We start from the raw sequence: 19,757 nt of genomic DNA, 5'->3' as shown, positions 1-19,757 counted from the left end.
GGTAGGGATAGGGACGGTTTTTTGCTTTGTCTTTGGTTTCCTGTAATGTTTCAAACTTTTAAAAACTAAATAATTTGGTGTCTTTGTTAGCTTTCATGTAAGATTTAGATGTATCTATTCTTTTAAAAAAAATTTTTTTTTGAGTATAGGTGACACACGATAATGTCACATTACTTTCGGGTGGATAACATAGTGACTCACCCTCTCTAGGCTCACCACAAGTGTAGCTACCATCTGTTACCACACAACATTATTACAATATCCTGTACTGGATTCCTCATGCCGACCCTTTTCTTGCCATGACTTATTCATTCCGTAACAGGAAGCCTGTACTTCGCATTCCCCTTCACCCATTTTGCCCATCCCCCTACCCTCACCTCCCGGCGCTGGCAACCACCATTTTGTTCTCTGTATTTGTAGGTCTGACTCTTTTTGTTCGCTCATTTGTTTTGTTTTCCAGATTCTACATTATGTGTGAAATCAAACGGTATTCGTCTTTTCTCCATCTGTCTATATGTCTATTGGTTTTTTTTTAATTTTTAATGTTTTATTTATTTTTAAGATAGAGAGAGACAGAGCATGAGTGGGGATGGGGCAGAGAGAGAGAGGGAGACACAGAATCTGAAGCAAGTTCCAGGCTATGAGCTGTCAGCACAGGGCCCGACACAGGGCTCGAACTCACGAACTGTAGGATCATGACCTGAGCCAAAGTCGGACGCTCAACCGATTGAGCCACCCGGGCGTCCCTATTGTTTTTTATATGTTTATTTATTTATTTTGAGAGACAGCACAAGCATGGGAAGGGCAAAGAGAGAGGCAGAGAGAGAACACGGGGCTCCATCCCATGAACCGTGAGATCATACCCAAGCTGAAATCAAGAATCCGGTGCTTAACCGACTGAGTCACCCAGGCACGCCATATGTCTGTTCTTAAGTAGACCCATTCTGTAGAGTTTGTGTGTGTGTGTGTGTGTGTGTGTGTGTGCATGTGCGTGTGTGTATGCACGTGTATGCTATCTTTGTCCTATTTGAATAGCAAAGTTATAATATCCTGAAAAAACATATTGGTAGTTTTCCATTTCCTGTGCTATAAAAGTCTGAATAAAATAGGACTCATTTGATTTTCACAGGCTTCTTAGAATTTAATTGTAAAGTCATCTGTATGTTGCATCTTTTGCAAGGGTTGCTCTTGGACCACTTTTCCTACTTTTTCCATAGTTTCTTATTCTGATATTCTCATTTCTTCCTGTAATTCAGCTTTCATATCTGTATCAACTTACATTTCATAGAGATTTACTTACTCTGCTATTCATGTCTTCGATTTGCTTTGCTCGCTGAATTCTCCTCATTTCTATGACCTGCTCTCTTTTCTTTTGCAACCATGCTTTAAATACCATGTCATTCTCTTTTTTCTTTTCTTTTTCTTCTTCTATTTTTCGTTGTTCTTCCTGGTGGAAAGAGTTATCAAAAGACATTCATGAAAAACTAATAAAATTGTATATGAGTTATCAGAGTAGGGAGATATATTTTGAGGTCTGAAATTAGCATTCTCTGCTCCTAAAACTTTCCATCGGAAAATTGGGCTTCTCCAAAAAAAAAAAAAAAAAAAAAAAAAAAAAAAAATAGGGACTCTAATTTGCTTAGAAATAAAATTAAGGTTTATCAGATAAATGAAATTGGAGAGATAAATTCTACAATTACATACATGTACAATATATGTATGCATGCTGTTCAGAAATTCCTTGAATCTCTCCTTCATTTCCTGGTTTACTTTTGGAATTAAGCCCCTCAAATTGTAGCTTTGCCAAAGAAAAAAAAAAAAAGGCCACCACACTCTAGAAGCACTATATGGTGTCTACAGGAGCATCATAAATGTTTGAAACATTTTCACATTATTGTTAAATTTGTTAATTGTGATAAATGACATTGTGGTCATGAAAGAGAAGGCTAACATCGTCATTTAGAAATATATATTAAAATGTACAAGTGAGCAATAATGCTCTACCTAGGACTTGCTTTAAACATACATCAGCCAAGAAACAAAGGAGATGAAGCAAATATGCCAAAATCTCAATGACTTTCAAATCTGGGTGATGGGGACACAGAGATTAACCGTACCTTCATATGTGTTTGAAATTTTTTATTACACTGTTTAAAAATATTTTTCAACTAATATATATTCACAAAGTAACATTTTTTGTTATCAGAACAATATTTAGACAGTTAACTACAGGAACAAAATGAATTTTTTATATGAATTATTCAATGAATGTTATAAAAGGAAGTTTCTTAAACTTGAGGAGGGGTACTTAAACCAGTTGTGTAGAGCTATAAAATAGTCACTAGGAGCAAAGAGGAGCATGTCAGGAACATATCATAGTGAAAATTGTACTGAGCTAAAAGTTAGGAGATCTGAGTAGCAAGCATGCTGCGATTGTACTATGTCGATTTGGTCAAACCACTTAACTCTGTATTCTCCTCTACAAGATGGAGTGAAATTAATGAGCTCTCAAGTCTCTCCCAATACTAAAATTTTATCACTTAAATGAACTGAATTATATAATCTATGCTTTAATTTTCTTCAAATGGTGGAATTCAGAGTTATTTCTTTACATTTTAACAATATAGCAAGTCTTTCTAATTCCTTTTGATTGAACAAAATGTAAGAAGGAAAGAAAATATCCTATCCAATAGACAGCACAGAATGTCTTTTAAAATACCGATATACTGGAAAGGTGTGTATAATTTTGTGACAGAATCCTGGTGATACTCGCCTTTTAAAAATACGTACATAGGGTGGCTCTGTCAGTTGAGCATCCGACTTTGGCTTCAGGTCATGATCTCACGGTTCATGAGTTCAAGCCCCACGTTGGGCTCTGTGTTGACAGCTCAGAGCCTGGAGCCTGCTTCAGATTCTGTGTCTCCCTCTCTCTCTGCCCCTAACATCCCCTCCCTACACCCCTCCCCTGCATTCTGTGTGTGTCTCTTTCTCGCAAACATTAAAAAAAAATTTAATAAACATATTTGCATATATGTGAATAAAGACTGAAGATTTCTATTTTGAAATACCTATATACTATTTTCTAAGCTCTAAAAAATGCTTATATAAAAGGTGAATTTATCACAGATTAAAATTTACATTTATTTGTAAGTTTCTTTTTACAAGAAGGACCTTGGGTAATGTAAAAGGTGAAATAAAATGGATTCACCTTATGTCAAGGAATTTTAAAATGGAGTCAGGGGCCATTAGGATGTGGGCTTTATGCAAGTCCTCACTGGGTATAATCATAAACTTTTGAATTGGGCCAAACTACCAATATAACAAGGATTCTACCAGTACCCGCAACCCGCTACAGTAACAGACTTTTTCTCAGCAATAGCCTTAGCCACCAATTATGTGTAGCCAAGATTAGTTTTCTGCTGTCAACGCCAAACAAAATTCTTTGTAAATAACGTAAAGAAGCATTCTTTTTTTGCCTCTAAAAACGCTTGACTTTTGTGCCCTAGTGGACATAATTTGGGTTGCTACCCAAATCTCTACTCCCCAAATTGCAATTCTGAGACCTGAAATAATAAGTGCTTTTGTTTTGTTTCAGTTCTGCCTCTTTTCTCAGTTGATGATGTCTTGCATCAATACAGACAGTATGGTAAGATGATTATCTTTCTGGAGGAACTTTTAGATATTACACAGAAGATATCAGCCGAAGTACAGATAATGCAGTTGCCAAAGAAAACAATGAAATGATGCACTTAGAATAGATACAGTACAGCAGCTCAACTCAGCAAATATTTTGTTGGGTATAAACAAGGAAAGCCTTCCCCTGAAACCAACTAAAAAATATGAAAAAGCCTTAGCATTTCCATACAGTCTTGAGCAAGCATATAAGTAATAAAGACCATGCCTTGAGCAAGTGCATAAACCAAGGGAAATTTAGTTCTGAGGATCCTGACATGAGAAAAGTGCATCTCAGCACCAAGAAAAGAGGATCAAAATAAAAACGAAACTATTTCTGAGTCACACCAGTTCAAGATTACTCAGTCCAGTAGTGAAAAGACACTGAAATTCTATAAAACCTCTCATATAACATTTGTAGAAATATACAAATGCACTCACACATTTGTGTGTACAGCAAACATTATTATAGTTCATTCTCAAATGTTATTTTGTATTGTCATCAAGTTTGGCATTAGCAGATCCTTTTAAGTACTGCTATAAACCAAGCAAACTAAGTCTGCGAGTTACAGTTCAGATATTAGTGGCCAAGCAAGCTAAACTTTATTTAGTATGCATTTTTTCAGATTCCTGCCTGAGCATTCTATAGGTTATAAACCCTTACTAACTTTGTTTTTCACCTTTTTCTGCTAATATGGGCTCCTTATTGAAACACCAGAAATTTCCTTGATAATTTCCTACATAATTCCTGTACCATTTCTCAATAGACACCAAGAAAATAGACTTTGACTCCTATTTTGCTCTAAACAAGTTGAATGATTTTGGTAAAGTTAATTAAACTTCTAGACTATAGATTTCTTATCTGTAAAAGGCTCTTTAGGGATTCTTCTAATTGTAAAATTCTATTTACCTGTGATCCTGCTGAAGTTTGGCCTTTACAGTCAGATATTTTCTGCACCAGCTTAATATCATCAGGTATCCAGTAAAAGAGAGAACTGGGGCACTGATTTAAGTCATTTAGAGAAATTCACCAGTTTTACTACCTGGAGTTTTCATTAATAAAACACAGTTTTATTCAAGAGCTATGAAAAAAAGATCCCAAATGAAGTAAGCATTGCTAAGAGAGTCACTCAGAATGGAGTGGAAATGGCTTGAGGAAGTAGGACCAATGCTCAGTTCTCAGAACAACGGGAACTTCTGACTCTTGCCAATTGCAACCAGAACTCCTCCTTCTACTTTGAACTGAAATACAGATAATGTAACACCTGTGAGCTAAAGAGTCAATTGTGTATTAGATAGTTTAAACTCTGCCCCCCACCAATCATAATTCTTTCAAAACAAGTTACATGGCCTTGTAGGTTTTGTCTTTATAAGCCTGCACTCCCCACTCATAATTCAAAGCACTGTCAATTTTGGTTGACCTGTGTTTCCCGGATTGCAATCCCAAAAACTCCAAATAAACGCTCCGGTTGCTTCACAGCCTCTTCTTCATCAACATTACTGGGCATAGCTGGTAGGATCTCAAGTACCCGACCTCTGTCTCCAGCGTTGCCGTGGATTTGAGTCAGGTACCAAGAGTCCATTGCACTCCTACATATCCTTGGTGGCTTCAAGTCACAGTGATAAATCCTCTTGGTCCTGAACCTCCCATCTTGGTCAAGGTTCAGGCCTTTAATTGGATGTCCTCTGTTGCTTGCTTCTGTCCTCACTCATTTTTGAGGGGAGGATTCCATCTTCACTCATTCTGAATGGAATATTTGGGTTTCAGGTTCTTGGTAAGTACTCAATTATGGGAAATAATTTTTTTTTAAATTTTTTTTAATGTTTATTATTTTTGAGAGAGAGAGAGACAGAGACCAAGCAGGGAAGGGGCAGAAAGAGAGGGAGGCACAGAATCCGAAGTAGGCTTCAGGCTCTGAGCTGTCAGCACAGAGCCCGACGTGGGGCTCGAACTCACAGACCGCGAGATCACGACCTGAGCCGTAGTCGGCTACCCAACCGAGTGAGCCACCCAGGCACCCTGGGAAATAATTCTTCTAAGGAGCTTCTAATATTCAGCCCCCTATTGCAACTCCTGCAGTATTTATGTTAAGGAATACGGTCTTTCTTGCTGTGAATTTTTGCCCCATTGGATCAAATTACCCAAGATGATTTAAAACTTCATTGGTCAAAATGGACACTTTTGATGTCCTACAGCTAGTTTACTTGCGTGCACAATTGGAAAAGGCTTATAAAGACAACCAAATGGGATGCCTATTTCAGTTGGTACCTGGGGGGTTTCAAACATAGTCAGGATTTTAAAAATCTCGTCTTTACAAAATGCCATTTCTAAACTAACTGAAGCAAACAGACAACTTTAAAAAGACCCGTCCTCTCTGTCTCAGGCACCGTCTCGTTCCCTTCCTCCTGCTTTGCCTCTGGGCGTGCGACAGCCCTCTTGCACCAAGGGCCTGCCCTGGGGCCATCCTCCTCCTTCCCCCTGTACCATCTGTGTACCTCCTCCTCTTCCTCATTCCAATTTTCTTGCCAGAATTCTGGGGACAGCTCTATAAGGATCTTCACAGCACACAAATAAAAATCCTTAGTAAAAGACTTTGGCCATCTGAGCGGTTAACTCAGATTAACTTAGCAGCTAACTTGGGTTAACTAACTTACGTCAGGTTAGTTAGTTAACCTAACGTGAGTTAGTTCATCTGCCAGAAACACAATTCGGATCCGCCATTCTTTTGAGAAGAGCTTGAATCATGCCTGAATCACGGTATAAATTTTAAAATGAAACCATAAGGTTTCTGTCTACAGCTACCTATATGTTACATATGTCTACATATGTATGTGACAGTGATGTGACATTTTCTAGCTCTGATGGCACTGTCAAAGTTAATTTATGAACAAGGTCCATTTAATTGGATTAAAAACAATGAAGTGCTTCCATAAATTAAGTAGTCAAAAAATTCCCAGAAATACAAAAACCACTAACCCAAATCTTTCTCAAGTTCACATGATCTGAGACAATCCTTGATAAATAAATGCTAGTTCAATGGAGAACAAACTGCTGGTTACCAGAGGGGAGGTGAGTGGAGAACTGGGTGATACAGGTGATGGAGACTGAGGAGTAGACTTGTGATGAGCCCTGAATGTTTTATGGAAGTGTTAAATCTCTACACTGTATACCTGAAACTAATATTACACTGTATGCTAACTAACTGGAATTTGAATAAAAACTTTAGGGGCGCCTGGGTGGCGCAGTCGGTTAAGCGTCCGACTTCAGCCAGGTCACGATCTCGCGCTCCGTGAGTTCGAGCCCCGCGTCGGGCTCTGGGCTGATGGCTCGGAGCCTGGAGCCTGTTTCCGATTCTGTGTCTCCCTCTCTCTCTGCCCCTCCCCCGTTCATGCTCTGTCTCTCTCTGTCCCAAAAATAATAAACGTTAAAAAAAAAATTAAAAAAAAAAACTTTAGTAAGAAAATAAAAGCAAAAAATGCAAGTTTATGTTTGCTGGTTTAGTAAAAACAGGAATGTTTTCAGGGTTATCAGCATCACGATGAGGCAACAGAGATACACAACTTTTTCTACCTGGGTTTACTAGTCATAAAAGCTCATGCTATTTCTGTTTCAAAATCTGTCAAGAAAAGAAATAGCTTAAGATGATGATTAGCTGTTTAGCGTTTTAATCCAAGTATAATTACTAAAAGCAAGCAATCTAAGTAAATTTAAAGGAGATCAAAATTTATGCTGAATTAAACTAGATAACAAATGTTCATTAACCACCTAAATCATTTCCAAATATATAGCATAACATACTGAAATATTGATTGCTAAACCTAAGTTCATTTAGTTTTGGCTTTTAAATTTTTTTTACAGAAAGACAAAAATATATAATACTTAGGTCTATTTAATAAACAAACCTATGCAAAAAAAATTTAAATGACTAGGAGGGGGATTATACTTCTAGAAACTATGGAATGACGAGGGGCGCCTCGGTGGCTCAGTTGGTTACGTGTCTGACTCTTGACTTCAGCTCAGGTCATGATCTCAGGGTTTGGGAGTTCAAGCTCCTTGTCAGGCCCCGTGCTGGCAGTGTGGAGCCTGCTTGGGATTCTCTCTCTTTCTGTCCCTCCCTCGTTCTCTCTCTCTCTCTCTCTCTCTCTCAAAATAAATAAACTTTAAAAAAGTGACATAAAAATTATGAAATGATGAAACATATTTATAAATGTGCCAGTCCACAATGGTTTCTTAGTTTTCACTAGGAATTAAGATTCTAAGGGTTAAACATTCTATTTAGTATTTTTGAAAGTAAAGCTACTAAAATTCAACAAGGATGTAAGAAAATGACTGTATATGGAAAGTAAGAGAGGAAAAGTAGAGTGTGTGTTTTTGGTAAAAGAAGGTATGGGGAAGAAATGAATTTTGTTGAGGGAAATGAAACTGATTTTGTCATAGAGCTGATTATTTCAGAAAGAGAAATAAAAAGAGACAAACTAAAATAGACACAGAAAGTTGTAGAAGGTTCATAGGAAAGAAGTCTTGGAAAAGGAATTTCATGTGTAATCAAGCTGGCCAAGGTTAAAATTAATGTATCTAAACTTCAGTTTTGACATCCAAAGTACACTAGTGCAAAATTTTGGTTTTCTCTGTTGAAAGGACAAATTTTTCTCAGATTGTTGGCCTGCCCTTCATAAGAGATTGTACCCAAAGTTTCTTTACTTTTAATGTAATCTGCCTAGGAAACAGAATCTATGTTTTGTCTTTATCACGTCTTTGATGACTTGGGAAAGCTGAGTCTTCTTCTGTTAAGACCAGCTAAGGCTTTTGTAGCTAACTGTAATCTTCTGTATTTGTCCCTGATAATTTAGGTAAATGGATAATGAAGTATTGTTTTATAATTTTCTGTTATCCTATTGGGTCAAGTGTCCAAACGTTTTGATATTTTTTACAAACTCCCCCAAATCAACTTCTAAATGAAGTCTTTTTGATCTGGAAAATTCCATAGGACCTATTAGGTTTATTTGATATGTTAAATCACATGGGAAGCATTGTCAAATAAGAAATAATATTAAACTTTATGTAACATCTGTACAGTGTTCCAAATACTGTGTGAAATCCCTAGAAATCTGATTATTTCCTGATACAATGTTATCAGTCATCATTTTAAAATGCATGACAGAGGCGCCTGGGTAGCTCAGTTGGTTAAGCGTCTTGCAGTTTGTGGGTTCGAGCCCTGTGTCAAGTTCTGTGCTGACAGTTCAGAGCCTGGAGCCTGCTTCAGATTCTGTGTCTCCTTCTGTCTCTCTCTCTGCCCCTCCCCTGCTTGTGCTCTATCTCTCAAAAATAAATAAACATTAAAAATTTTTTTAAATAAATAAAAAATAAAATGTATGTCATAGGGGCACCTGGGCGGCTAAGTCAATTAAGCATCTGACTCTTGATTTCGGCTCAGGTCATGATGTCATGGTTCTTGAGATTGAGCCCTGTGTCAGGCTTCACCTACCTGCTTATGATTCTCTCTCTCCCTCTCTCTCTGCCTCTCCCTCTCCCACCTCTCTCAACATAAATACAGTTTAAAAAAATAAAAAATAAAATGCATGTCATAAAAATAAGCAACCCCCACTGCAAATGCCATTATAATGAGAATGATACTCATTATACTTAGCATCTGTCCTCCAGTAGATTAACCTTTTATGAAACCCTCTTGCTGTCTCCCCCAAATGTCATCATTTCAAACTATCATTCTCTAAATCCTGCCTTCTAAACCCTTACCTTCTGATGACAGAGACATCTCTTACCTTCTGGGCCCTTTGAAATATGGCAGTTGAATTTTATCTAGCTGCCACCATCTCAAGGACACAAATATGTTCTAGTAATGGCTTGCATGTTTTCTCACTGTGCAAGAGCCTTTCCTAGTCATGGAACTATGGCCTCAGTTCCATGGTAAATATTATTGGAGAAAATAAGTCCAAACTGAGGCATACCCTCAGAACCTCACAGTGACTGAGGGAGCTATTTCACAAAACAAATATCATAGGCCATTTGCCACATCTGGCCAATATTACAACATTTTCATTGCACATATCATCCCCAATACTCTGCCACTGTAGAAAAAACAAATGGAATAATTAAGACCCCCCAACTGGCAAATCTTACTGAGTCTTTCAGTCTGCTTTGGTCTAAAGCCCTCCCCTTCAAATTATTTAACCTCAGATCCACTCTATTTGGTAAACACTAATTATCTCCCTTTGAAATCATTACCAGAACACCTATGAGGATGGCCTACTACTGAAAGGAAATCCACTAATCTATTGCAAAGATCTTATCAAGGTACTTGAAACTAATACCGAGCTCATACAGCAATCTTTTCCCAGCACACTTCTGGGTGACAAACATCTTCAACATCATGATCTCCCACCTGGACATTTGCTTCCTGGAAATGTCACCCACACAAGGATGCCCTCCAACCTCACTGGGAAGGGCCACATCAAGCATTTGTTAACTAATCCCCTGGCTGCTAAACTTAAAGGCGTTGACCCATGGGTTCACAGTTCTTATTTAAAAAAAAAAAAAAGGCATCCTCTCCTGACTGGACATCCCCAACCACAAGAGATCTCAAACTAAAAATATCCAGACCCACTCAAAATCAACAATCTGGGTGAGAAGCAGATGGCACCTGAGGTAGACAGACAGCTTTCCCAAGAGTCATGACCAGGCCTGTATATCTCACAAGAGACTCTTCCTAATGCCTCATGGCCATGAAATATTTGGAACAATCCTTGTAGCAGGCACTTTAGCACTAAAGTGCCTCCTATATTTGGCTCTTGCAGACATGCCAAGGCACAAATAACAACTGTTCCCCAACAGACACTCGTAGCTGCAAGACCCCCCTCTTACAAAAGATTCTTTCAGCTAAGATGTGAAACACACAGCCACCCTCCTTTCATCTGCTCAAATAAAACAGATCCCCGGTTTTCTCCTATCATGCCCTCTATACCGATAAATGAGTCCATAACCAGTTCTAAGCAGAGATGCTTTGCACCCCTACAGGACACATTTTCGTCTGCACTTACAGGGGACAGTCTTGGACATCTGCTTGCCTAGACAGCTGGAGAATGGCAAAGCAATGCCACCTGGGATATCTAACTTCTCTTTCTTCTGTCCTTAAGTTAATTACTAAAGGATAACCATACAGGAACTAATCATAGAACTAAAAGGAGTCTCCCCGCTAAAAAAAACTGAAAGAAGATAATTATCCAGATGACAACCCCTCCGAATAAAAAGATAACAGTTGGGGGCGTTCCCAAGGCTATGGTCTCCCAGGAGAGAAGAACTTCAGTAAAGGGGCCCAATTTGGGAGGATCTTCAGTTGCTGGCTTGGAATGAGTACATGATTGGAAATCTTTCTTGAACCATCAGCAGAATTGCCAGGTTCACTGCCTGAGCTATTAGAGCCAGGGCAAGTCTTTGGATACTCTATCTCATGTTGTCCTCAATAATAGCATAGCACTAGGTTATTTACTTGGGACCCAAGGTAGAGTCTGCCATCACTAACACTTCTTGCTGTACATGGGTACTTCCCGTCGCTTGGAATTCAAAACTGCTAAGATTTTTAAGCTTGCTAAATCTCTAAGGGGAATCCCATCCTCTAAAACCTCTGGTTGGTTAGATTTCAGAGTCTCAGATATTTTTAGCTAACCCCTGATCAGAATTGGGACCTGGGCTACAAGTTATCTTATCACTGTTTTAATTTGTTCTATACTCATTATTATCCCACTGTGAATGCTTTTCACAGCCAATGTTTCAAATCCTATCACAACTCAGATAATCTTTGTTCAAAGACTCAAAACCATTCACCAGATGTACCCTTTGACTGAAAGAAAGGAGAATCTAATTGACTTCTAGGTCTTATTTCCTCAAACCTCCTTGTTACTCAGATGTGGCTGGAAAACCCTCACCTCGCATGCTTATAGAACACATCAAGTAACAACCACTATGAGATTCCACCCTCCAAGGGACATGAGGGGCCCAGAGCAAGTTGCAGGTTGCCAACCACTCCAATAATGAAATAGGACTACATGATCACAAAAATCTGTCACTGATGTTTTCCTGCCAGAAAGATCTTGATCAGAAGGGGGAAATGTGAAGGAAGATTCAAAACGAAGTAAGCATTGCTAAGACAGTCACTGAAAATAGAGTTGAAAGAACATTGAGGAAGTGGGGCCTACGCACTGTCTCCTATTTCAAGTCTCCTGTTTCAATTCTCAGCCCACCATGATCTTTCGATTTTTGTCAATTGCAACTTGTCAACTGCAACCCTGACCAACCTGGTGAGACACATTCTTGTACTTTGGATGGAAATTGTAACCTGTTGGCTAAACAGCCTATGTGTATTAGCTAGTCAGTTTAAACTCTGCCATCACCAATCATAATTCTTTCAAAACAAGCTATGTAAGCTTGTGCTTTTTGCCTTTATAGGCCTGCACTCCCAGCTCACTAGCTCACTATTCAGAGCACACTTTTGATTTAGGTCGACACTCTGCCTCCTGGATTGCAATCCTTAAGACCCCAAATAAATGCTTTGGTTACTTCACACCCTCTTCTTAATCGACAGCACAAAACCACCATCACCATCACCATCATCATCATCATCATCTTGGATTCCATATGGCATTTTGGAAATACTTTGTTAAGGTTATTAGGCTCTATTCATCTAAAACTAAAATCTCTGAAATCAAGGAATTATAGGCATGGAAGAATATGTGAAAACACATACACACATAAGTCAGAGAATTATAATCCAAATCTACCTGCTGCCTCCTAAACCCCAACAAATTTGTGCCTTCATTTTTCCACAGGACACCTGATTTTCACCTGCTCACATCAAAATTACTTTCAGCAGCCACTTCTCTGAGCCTCATCTTTAAAATGAAAGGATCAGATGATGTCATCACTGAGACCTCGGTCTCTAACACAAGTCATTCATTACTAGGCCCTGTGATCCCTCCAAGAAAGGACCAAGATAATCATGGTGTTTACCCCATAATCTGCACTCTTAATATTTAACCACTTAATCTAACAATAGAAAAACAAAACAAGCAAGCAAATCTACCCAATACTTTGAGGAACTATTTCAAATACCACTACATTTATAAAACATGAAAATACATCCCGCTTTCAATATGATGCCCGCTTATGTGCTCACCTCTCTCTTTAGCTTTTCTCTCTTTTGTTCTAGCCGTTTTTGCAGTTCTTTCTGTCGAGAGGAAAGACAATATGTTGAGGTCACTGGAGGTGTATTTGCAGACTGTGTCCTGTGATTAGGTTTCCCATTCCCCTTACTTCGATCTGAGTTGGCAGCAGAACTTGGACGAGTCTTGGGGTTGGCTGGTGGCTGAGGGATATAAGCCAGTGGCTCTTCTGTTGATGAATGAGCAACAGCATGAATCTTTGCTATCGGCTCTTCTTTCTTGACACCATTGACATTTGAGTTGGAAGATCTGGATGACAACTGGTGAGGCTCGTTTTCTGTACTATTAGTATTAATGGGGGGCAAAACCCCCTGACTCTCAATGTCTTGTAAATTCAGAAGTTCAAACTTTCCATCTCTCTCGACTAGAATTTTCCTATCCTTGTTCTCTTCACAGTTTCCATCAGTTAGTGACACGAGCACATTTTCTTGTCCAAATTCCTTGGAAATACATAACTGTGAGAGTTTTCCAGACATACTACTTTCATTTTCAACATAATTTTTGTCAGTATCAATGTCTTCCAGTGGAGGAACTTCCAGATCAACTAATTTGTCTTTGAACTTAAGCTTCCGTTCCCTTTTATCATTCACAGGTTCTTGATTCTGTAGAATCTTGTTGGCTTGTATAATTTTTTCCATAATATATCTCCTTACTTCCTCATCCTCTTCCTCCTCCAGCGCTCTCTGGCTTTCTACTTTGGATTCCTGGAAAGAGTTTTCACTATCTGAATCTGATATGGGATCCAAAGGTTGAATACTCGGTACAGAAATGAAGTCATTTCTTCTTGGTGAAACTTCATCCTTCAAAGATTTGTCAGGATCAGAACTCTGTTCAGTGTGTTCTGTTTCTGTTTCATGGTCTTTTAATTCTCGGTTAATATTCTCTTCATTCCCACAAGCCATCTAAAAAAATATATATAAGGTTCTCTTTTTCAGTAAAAATTGAGACTCTTTGTCCATTTATATGTAGATAATCCAAAATGAAGTTTCATAATCATGCAATATATTTTATGAATGGGAAAATTTACATGCTTCTTATTTACACTGTGCTCATAATATTTGAATTCATATTTATGAGCATCCCAAGGGAAATACATGTGACAATAGCACTTTAGGAAAAATTTAATGCTAAATCTGAATTTGATGTTGCTAGGGGCTAGGTTAATATTTTCAAAAATTGTATGCTAATTAATGAAAGGGTAACTACAAACAGTACATTATTATGTTACTATGGTTCCTCTATAAAATCTTCCTCACTTTAAATTTTCAGAAGAAAATTTTGTTAAGTGTTTTCTCCTTATAATATTTCTATTCTTCAAAAAACTATCTTTCTCCCCAGGACCATTACAATATCAGCCTTTAGTTGAGTTCTAATCACTCTGAGCTTCTTACAATCTTTTCAGATTATCATTGGTGCCATTTTCTGCAGAATCCATATCCAAATTCCAGTCAATTTTTATCTACGGATGACATTTTCCCTCCTCAACTATCCTCTGAGGCTCCAACAGTCTATGCTAAACACCATCATAAATTCAGTTTTATATTAAAAAAGCGTGATTCCACATGAACCATAGATCAATATTATCACATCACAAAACCCTGCTCTACACCTGTTTCTAATTAAAGGCTTCTTATCTAACATCTTTTCCACATACATGCATATTCACCAACCAAACAGAGACTCTTTTCCCCTACGATATTTTTTTCCTTTTTCTCAGACAATTCTCTCCCTCCTGAAACAATTCTATGGGAATTACTACTTGCTGCTCTCTTCAACCTCGTAAAATCCCCTTCCGCTTTTACATGCTTAAAGGTCATCTTTTCTGATAGCCATCTCTTCCTAACCCGCACAGCGTTGCCAGATGTCTGATAAGCAAATAAACCTGGCCCATTAAAATGTCTAACAACCAAGTAAACTAAGATTTCTGCATTGTAATTGGTTTTTTTTAAGCCGTATTTGATTTTCTAGTTCATTCTGACAGTATCTGTTTCCTAATTATTCTTTGGTTTTCATTTTTTAAAACCCACTGCAAAAGAAGCCAAAGTAACCAAAAAATTCAGTGCAATAAAACTGTCACTTTTCACACCCCCCAGCCCTCATCCCAGTCTCTATCTCTGTCATCCATTTTTCCTGCCAGCCTCATAGGAGGAAGTGATTATAATCACCCACAAAAATGAGGAAGATGGATGAGAGCCCTTTGTTTTGAAGCTGCCATTTCCCCAGCACCCACAATAGCCTCGGATACATGGTAGGTGATTATTAATATTTTCTGAATGAAGAAAGAAATGAAACAATGAAGCATCATCATCACTTCTCTAATTCTAGCACTCTGTGCTTTGGATCTCACACCCCTCCAGTCATGAGACTTTGGTTCAAACTGACCACTCTGGGGTATCTCTGCCTCTACTCAATCTTACTATTTTTCTGTTAAAGATGCATCGAACTCCCACTTAAAGGCCATCTCAGAAAAACCTTTACTTTTCACTCTGTTGCCTTTTTCAAATATTATCCCATTTGTCCTCTCCATTGTATAAGAAAGCAAAATGCAACTAAGAGAAGTCTGTGATGTAAAACTGCCCGTCTTCTTTTTCTCATATTCTTTCCCTTAACCTTAAATCTGACTTCTGTCACAATTACTTAGGTCGTTGTCCCTCTAAAGTCACCTATTCTTATAGCAGTCTTACATCTTTTCTTCATTACCTATTTATTGACGTTAATTTCATACATATATACATATGAATATATACATATATGAATATATATAAACATGTACCCACAAATTACATATAGATACACATACACACTATATATATATATATATATATATATATATATATATATCCATGATCCAGGAACAGGTTCATTTTCCTGGATTTCCCTTCTACCTGTATGATCATGTTTAATGGGTCCACTTTTTCCTAAAGGTATTCCTATGGCTCAGTTTTGACTCTCTACGCTTTTCCTCTATATACATTCTCCTGAAGGGCTGATTCAGTCTTAAGGTTTCAAATGTTAGCCAAAAGACCATGTTTTTTGAGGATTTGCTTTATTTTCATTTATATTAAAAGTATAACCCCATGATTTTATCCAAGTTTATATAAAGTAGAAATTGTACTTGTTTTTATTTTTGAGGCAATAAATCATATTTATTTATATTATATAAATTATAATTTTTAATTATAATTTAAGTGTTTTAAATGTTTACTTATTTTTGAGAGAGAGAGACAGAGCATGAGTGAGGGAGGGGCAGAGAGAGAGGGACACAGAATCTTTAGCAGGCTCTAGGCTCTGAGATGTCAGCACAGAGCCGGATGCGGGGCTCAAACTCACAAGCTGTGAGACCATGACCTGAGCCGAAGTCAGAAGCTCAATGGACTGAGCCACCCAGGCACTCCTATTTTTAATTGTAATTTAAACTTTATTAAATGCTAACTTAATCCCTGTTCTCTCATCTCTCACCTTAGGATACAACATATAAACTCTTAATGTCTCAATGTTCTCATCTCTAAGGTAGAAATAATGATACTTGTTCTATATATATCAAAGGAATTTGGGGAGGTTTAGATGACATAGTATATGCAAAACTCTTGAAGAATTACAAAGCACTTTGTTAATGTAATTATTATGAATGCTTTTGGCAATTTATATATACCTCTATTATGCTGGCACCACCTTTTTCTTTTTCATTAATTAACCATTCCAGGTCCTTTTCAAAGTCATCTTCATATTCTCCACTTTCTTTTGAGTCCACATCTTTATTTTCATCCATTTTCTGTTTGTTATAGAATAATGCTGTAAGATTTAAAAAGATAAGGTATATGTTATGTCCACTTTAGGGGCAGAGTGGAGTATGGAGATTAATGTAATAGACTAACCAACACATAGAAACACAAAGCATGGAACGTTCAGAATAAACATATATCTGTATACCCTGAAAGAGAGGCCTTCAATGGCCAGACATTTTCTAGATGTACCACTCTAAAAACCACCCCCCTCCACCCAATTCCTGAAACCCTCACTTACAAGGAGCCTAAAAAAAGGGGGATAAGAAGACTATCTGAGGCTTAGAGAAGGATTTTCCACATCCCCTGCCAATCGTTAAAACTCCTTGCCCAGGTCAGAGCAGATGACTCAGCTTTTAAGTCATACTCATTAACGTTGTCTAATGTTCAAATGAAAACAAATACAGGTTTCCTCAGCTCTCTGAAAGCAGAGTATTCCAAGGAAAGCCAACATGGCATAAAGCAAAGAAGCAATTACAGTTTCATAAAAGCAAAAATCCTCTTCAGATTTCATTCAGTGAACAAAAACAGGAACAAATGTAGGTCTTTTGCCAAAGAGAAGCGTAAAGCGAACTTTCAAATGTGGAGGAAACCTGAATATCACTGCCTATCCTCAATTTTTTAATCCTTCTACTAGTTTATAGGGCACGGTTATAATTTGTGATCTGAGAGCTTTCAATTAAGTAACATTTGATTTTCAACGACAGTAGATGTTAATTTCCACAGAAGTCAAACTGTTTTAAACTCTATGAAATATATTTTTCATTAAAAAAAAAAAAGCAAAAACAAATGTGATGTCTAATACTATCCAGTAACAGTGATAAATAAATAGGTCAGGTGAAAGTTAATGTTTATGAAAATGGTGTATAAATTAAGTCATTTTTAAGAGAACAAAGCTCAAGTTATCTACAAATTGAGGTCAGTTCCTAGCCCTGCTATATAGTTTTGTCTATAATTTTTCAAACAAAAGCAGCAAATAAATCTTCACCTATGTGTCTGCATATGCATGTGAACATACCATATATATGTGTATATATGTACAGTTTTGATGAAACTTTGTTGAACACCTACAATATTCCTATATACATTCCCATAAAGATTATAAAACAGACCTATGCCCCTGAGGTGTTTCCGGTATGGTACAGAACACAAACACAAACAAAACCCAGAAATTAAAAAAAAAAAATGTAGATAAAAACAAAAATAAAAAAGTAAAGAATTATGGAAGGCGGAATAAAAAAGCAATGAACTCAGTCTAAAATTAGAAATACCAAGGAAAGCTGAGATGGGCTTTGAATACTGAGTACAAGAGGTTACTAGTTATTTCAGACAAAGAGAACAGCACGAGAAAGAGCAAACAAACATGGAAGTGCATGAAATTGTCCAGGGTGACCTGAACATAATGTGTTCCTGAAGAAGAATCTGGAAGGAGGGAGAAGGGGTCAGTCTGATGTCCGATTATCTGTTCAAAAAACAGGGTTGAGGGAAAACTGTTCATGTAGATCTAATTGTCATAAATGTAGAAATATATAACAATCATCTGCACATTTTCCACTATTAAACAAAAACAGAAAGAGCAGTGCTCTCTAAATGTACTAGAATTTTAGGTCCAGTTTCAAAAGAACTATAGAAATCTCATCTTCAGGGTCCCAAACACCTGGGACCCTGTTTGTATACCTGTTTCTATACCTATGAGCCATCTCTTGTGCCTGTAGCAAGACTAAGTTGCCTAAAACCCTTTCTGGAGGCAGAAAGTACCGATGTCAAGAACATATTTCTTTAGGATCTAAAATGAGAAAGATTTTGTCTGAATTAATAAACTACCCACAAGCTTCGTTTCGGCCACTGGCTTCACTTTACTATCTGTGAACCTTTGACTCGATCACCTAACCTCGTGCCAATTTTACTAAAGGGAGATGAGATATACATGATTTTCCTTCCAACACTGCCCAAAAAAGCATGTGGGAGAACACCTTCCCACTAGTTGCACAGGCACTAGCTAAGTGAAGAGGTGAGGCTTTTCAATACTGTGTGTGAAAAACATTTTAATAGGTTTTACTGAACAGTAGGTTCCAGTGAGTTAAAAGGATGATGGGGACACCCAACATATACATCAACTGCAAGCCTGAGACTATGGGTGAGACACACAGAAGTGTGAAGCACCCTCTCCAGTTTCCTGGGCTGCACTGTAAAGGACAAAAGACAAGCTGGAACACATTCAGAGGCTAGCAAACCAGGAGGAAGAGGCATAAAAGAGAAGGAAGGGAAGAAGGGAGGCCATGAGAGTAATGCCTGAAAACCAGACCCTGAGGAATGCCTTAGGAATATTATCCTAAAGAAAAGAAAACACAAAAGTCATGACACGTGCTTTACATTATCCAAATGGCTGCTGGCTGGAGGAAGACTGGACTTGCCTAACTTCAAACAGTGAAACTAGTGTCAAGGGCTGGAAACAGGGATATATTTCAGCATTTTAAAACAGAATTTACATTGCAAACTTGTCCTGAAGAGAAGTGAGCAGCCTATTAGAAGTGCTTCATTCCCTGTCAATGACAAGGAGCTTTAGCAAAAACTGTTGAGCTGGGGGACCCCTAAGATTTCTTTTAAACTTTTTATAAGCTGCAATTTAGCAAATAACTGCCAACTCATGAAAAGCACGAGAATTTAAAAGGAAATGCACAGTATCATGATAAACTTAATCGAAAACAAGTGATCGGGGCCTTTTAAATCCAAGACTTAAAAACTTCTGGTCTGGGGGCGCCTGGGTGGCTCCGTCGGTTAAGCGTCCGACTTCGGCTCAGGTCACGATCTCACGGTCCGTGAGTTCGAGCCCCGCGTCGGGCTCTGTGCTGACAGCTCAGAGCCTGGAGCCTGCTTCCGATTCTGTGTCTCCCTCTCTCTCTGCCCCTCCCCTGTTCACGCTCTGTCTGTCTCTGTCTCAAAAATAAATAAACATTAAAAAAAAAAATTAAAAAAAAAAAAAACTTCTGGTCTGTTTCAGTTCAATGTCCGCCTGCCTTAGCATAGTGTTTGGTATTGATTGGTACCCTTCTCCTTCTCAAGACGAAG

At 38.0% G+C, this 19,757-nt stretch overlaps 1 protein-coding gene across 6 annotated transcripts in view; it reads right to left on the bottom strand.

The window, feature by feature from the left end:
• The window catches only part of CCDC181 (coiled-coil domain containing 181), a 29,656-nt gene that overhangs the window by 7,738 nt on the left and 2,161 nt on the right, over positions 1–19,757 (bottom strand). For all 6 annotated transcript variants that reach the window (XM_040451726.1, XM_040451725.1, XM_040451730.1 and 3 more), the window contains exons 2-4: positions 16,559–16,698; positions 12,861–13,808; positions 1,301–1,447 (exon numbers count right to left, since the gene is read on the bottom strand). In XM_040451726.1, the coding sequence (XP_040307660.1) occupies positions 1,301–1,447; positions 12,861–13,808; positions 16,559–16,698 (1,235 nt within the window). The remainder of the gene's footprint in view (positions 1–1,300; positions 1,448–12,860; positions 13,809–16,558; positions 16,699–19,757) is intronic.

Source organism: Herpailurus yagouaroundi, unplaced genomic scaffold (genome assembly GCF_014898765.1).
Source record: "Herpailurus yagouaroundi ecotype Mexico unplaced genomic scaffold, PumYag 205, whole genome shotgun sequence".
Taxonomy (NCBI): Eukaryota; Metazoa; Chordata; class Mammalia; order Carnivora; family Felidae; genus Herpailurus; species Herpailurus yagouaroundi.
Note: the sequence above shows the minus strand (reverse complement) of the source record. Positions and strands in the feature narration are given on the sequence as shown.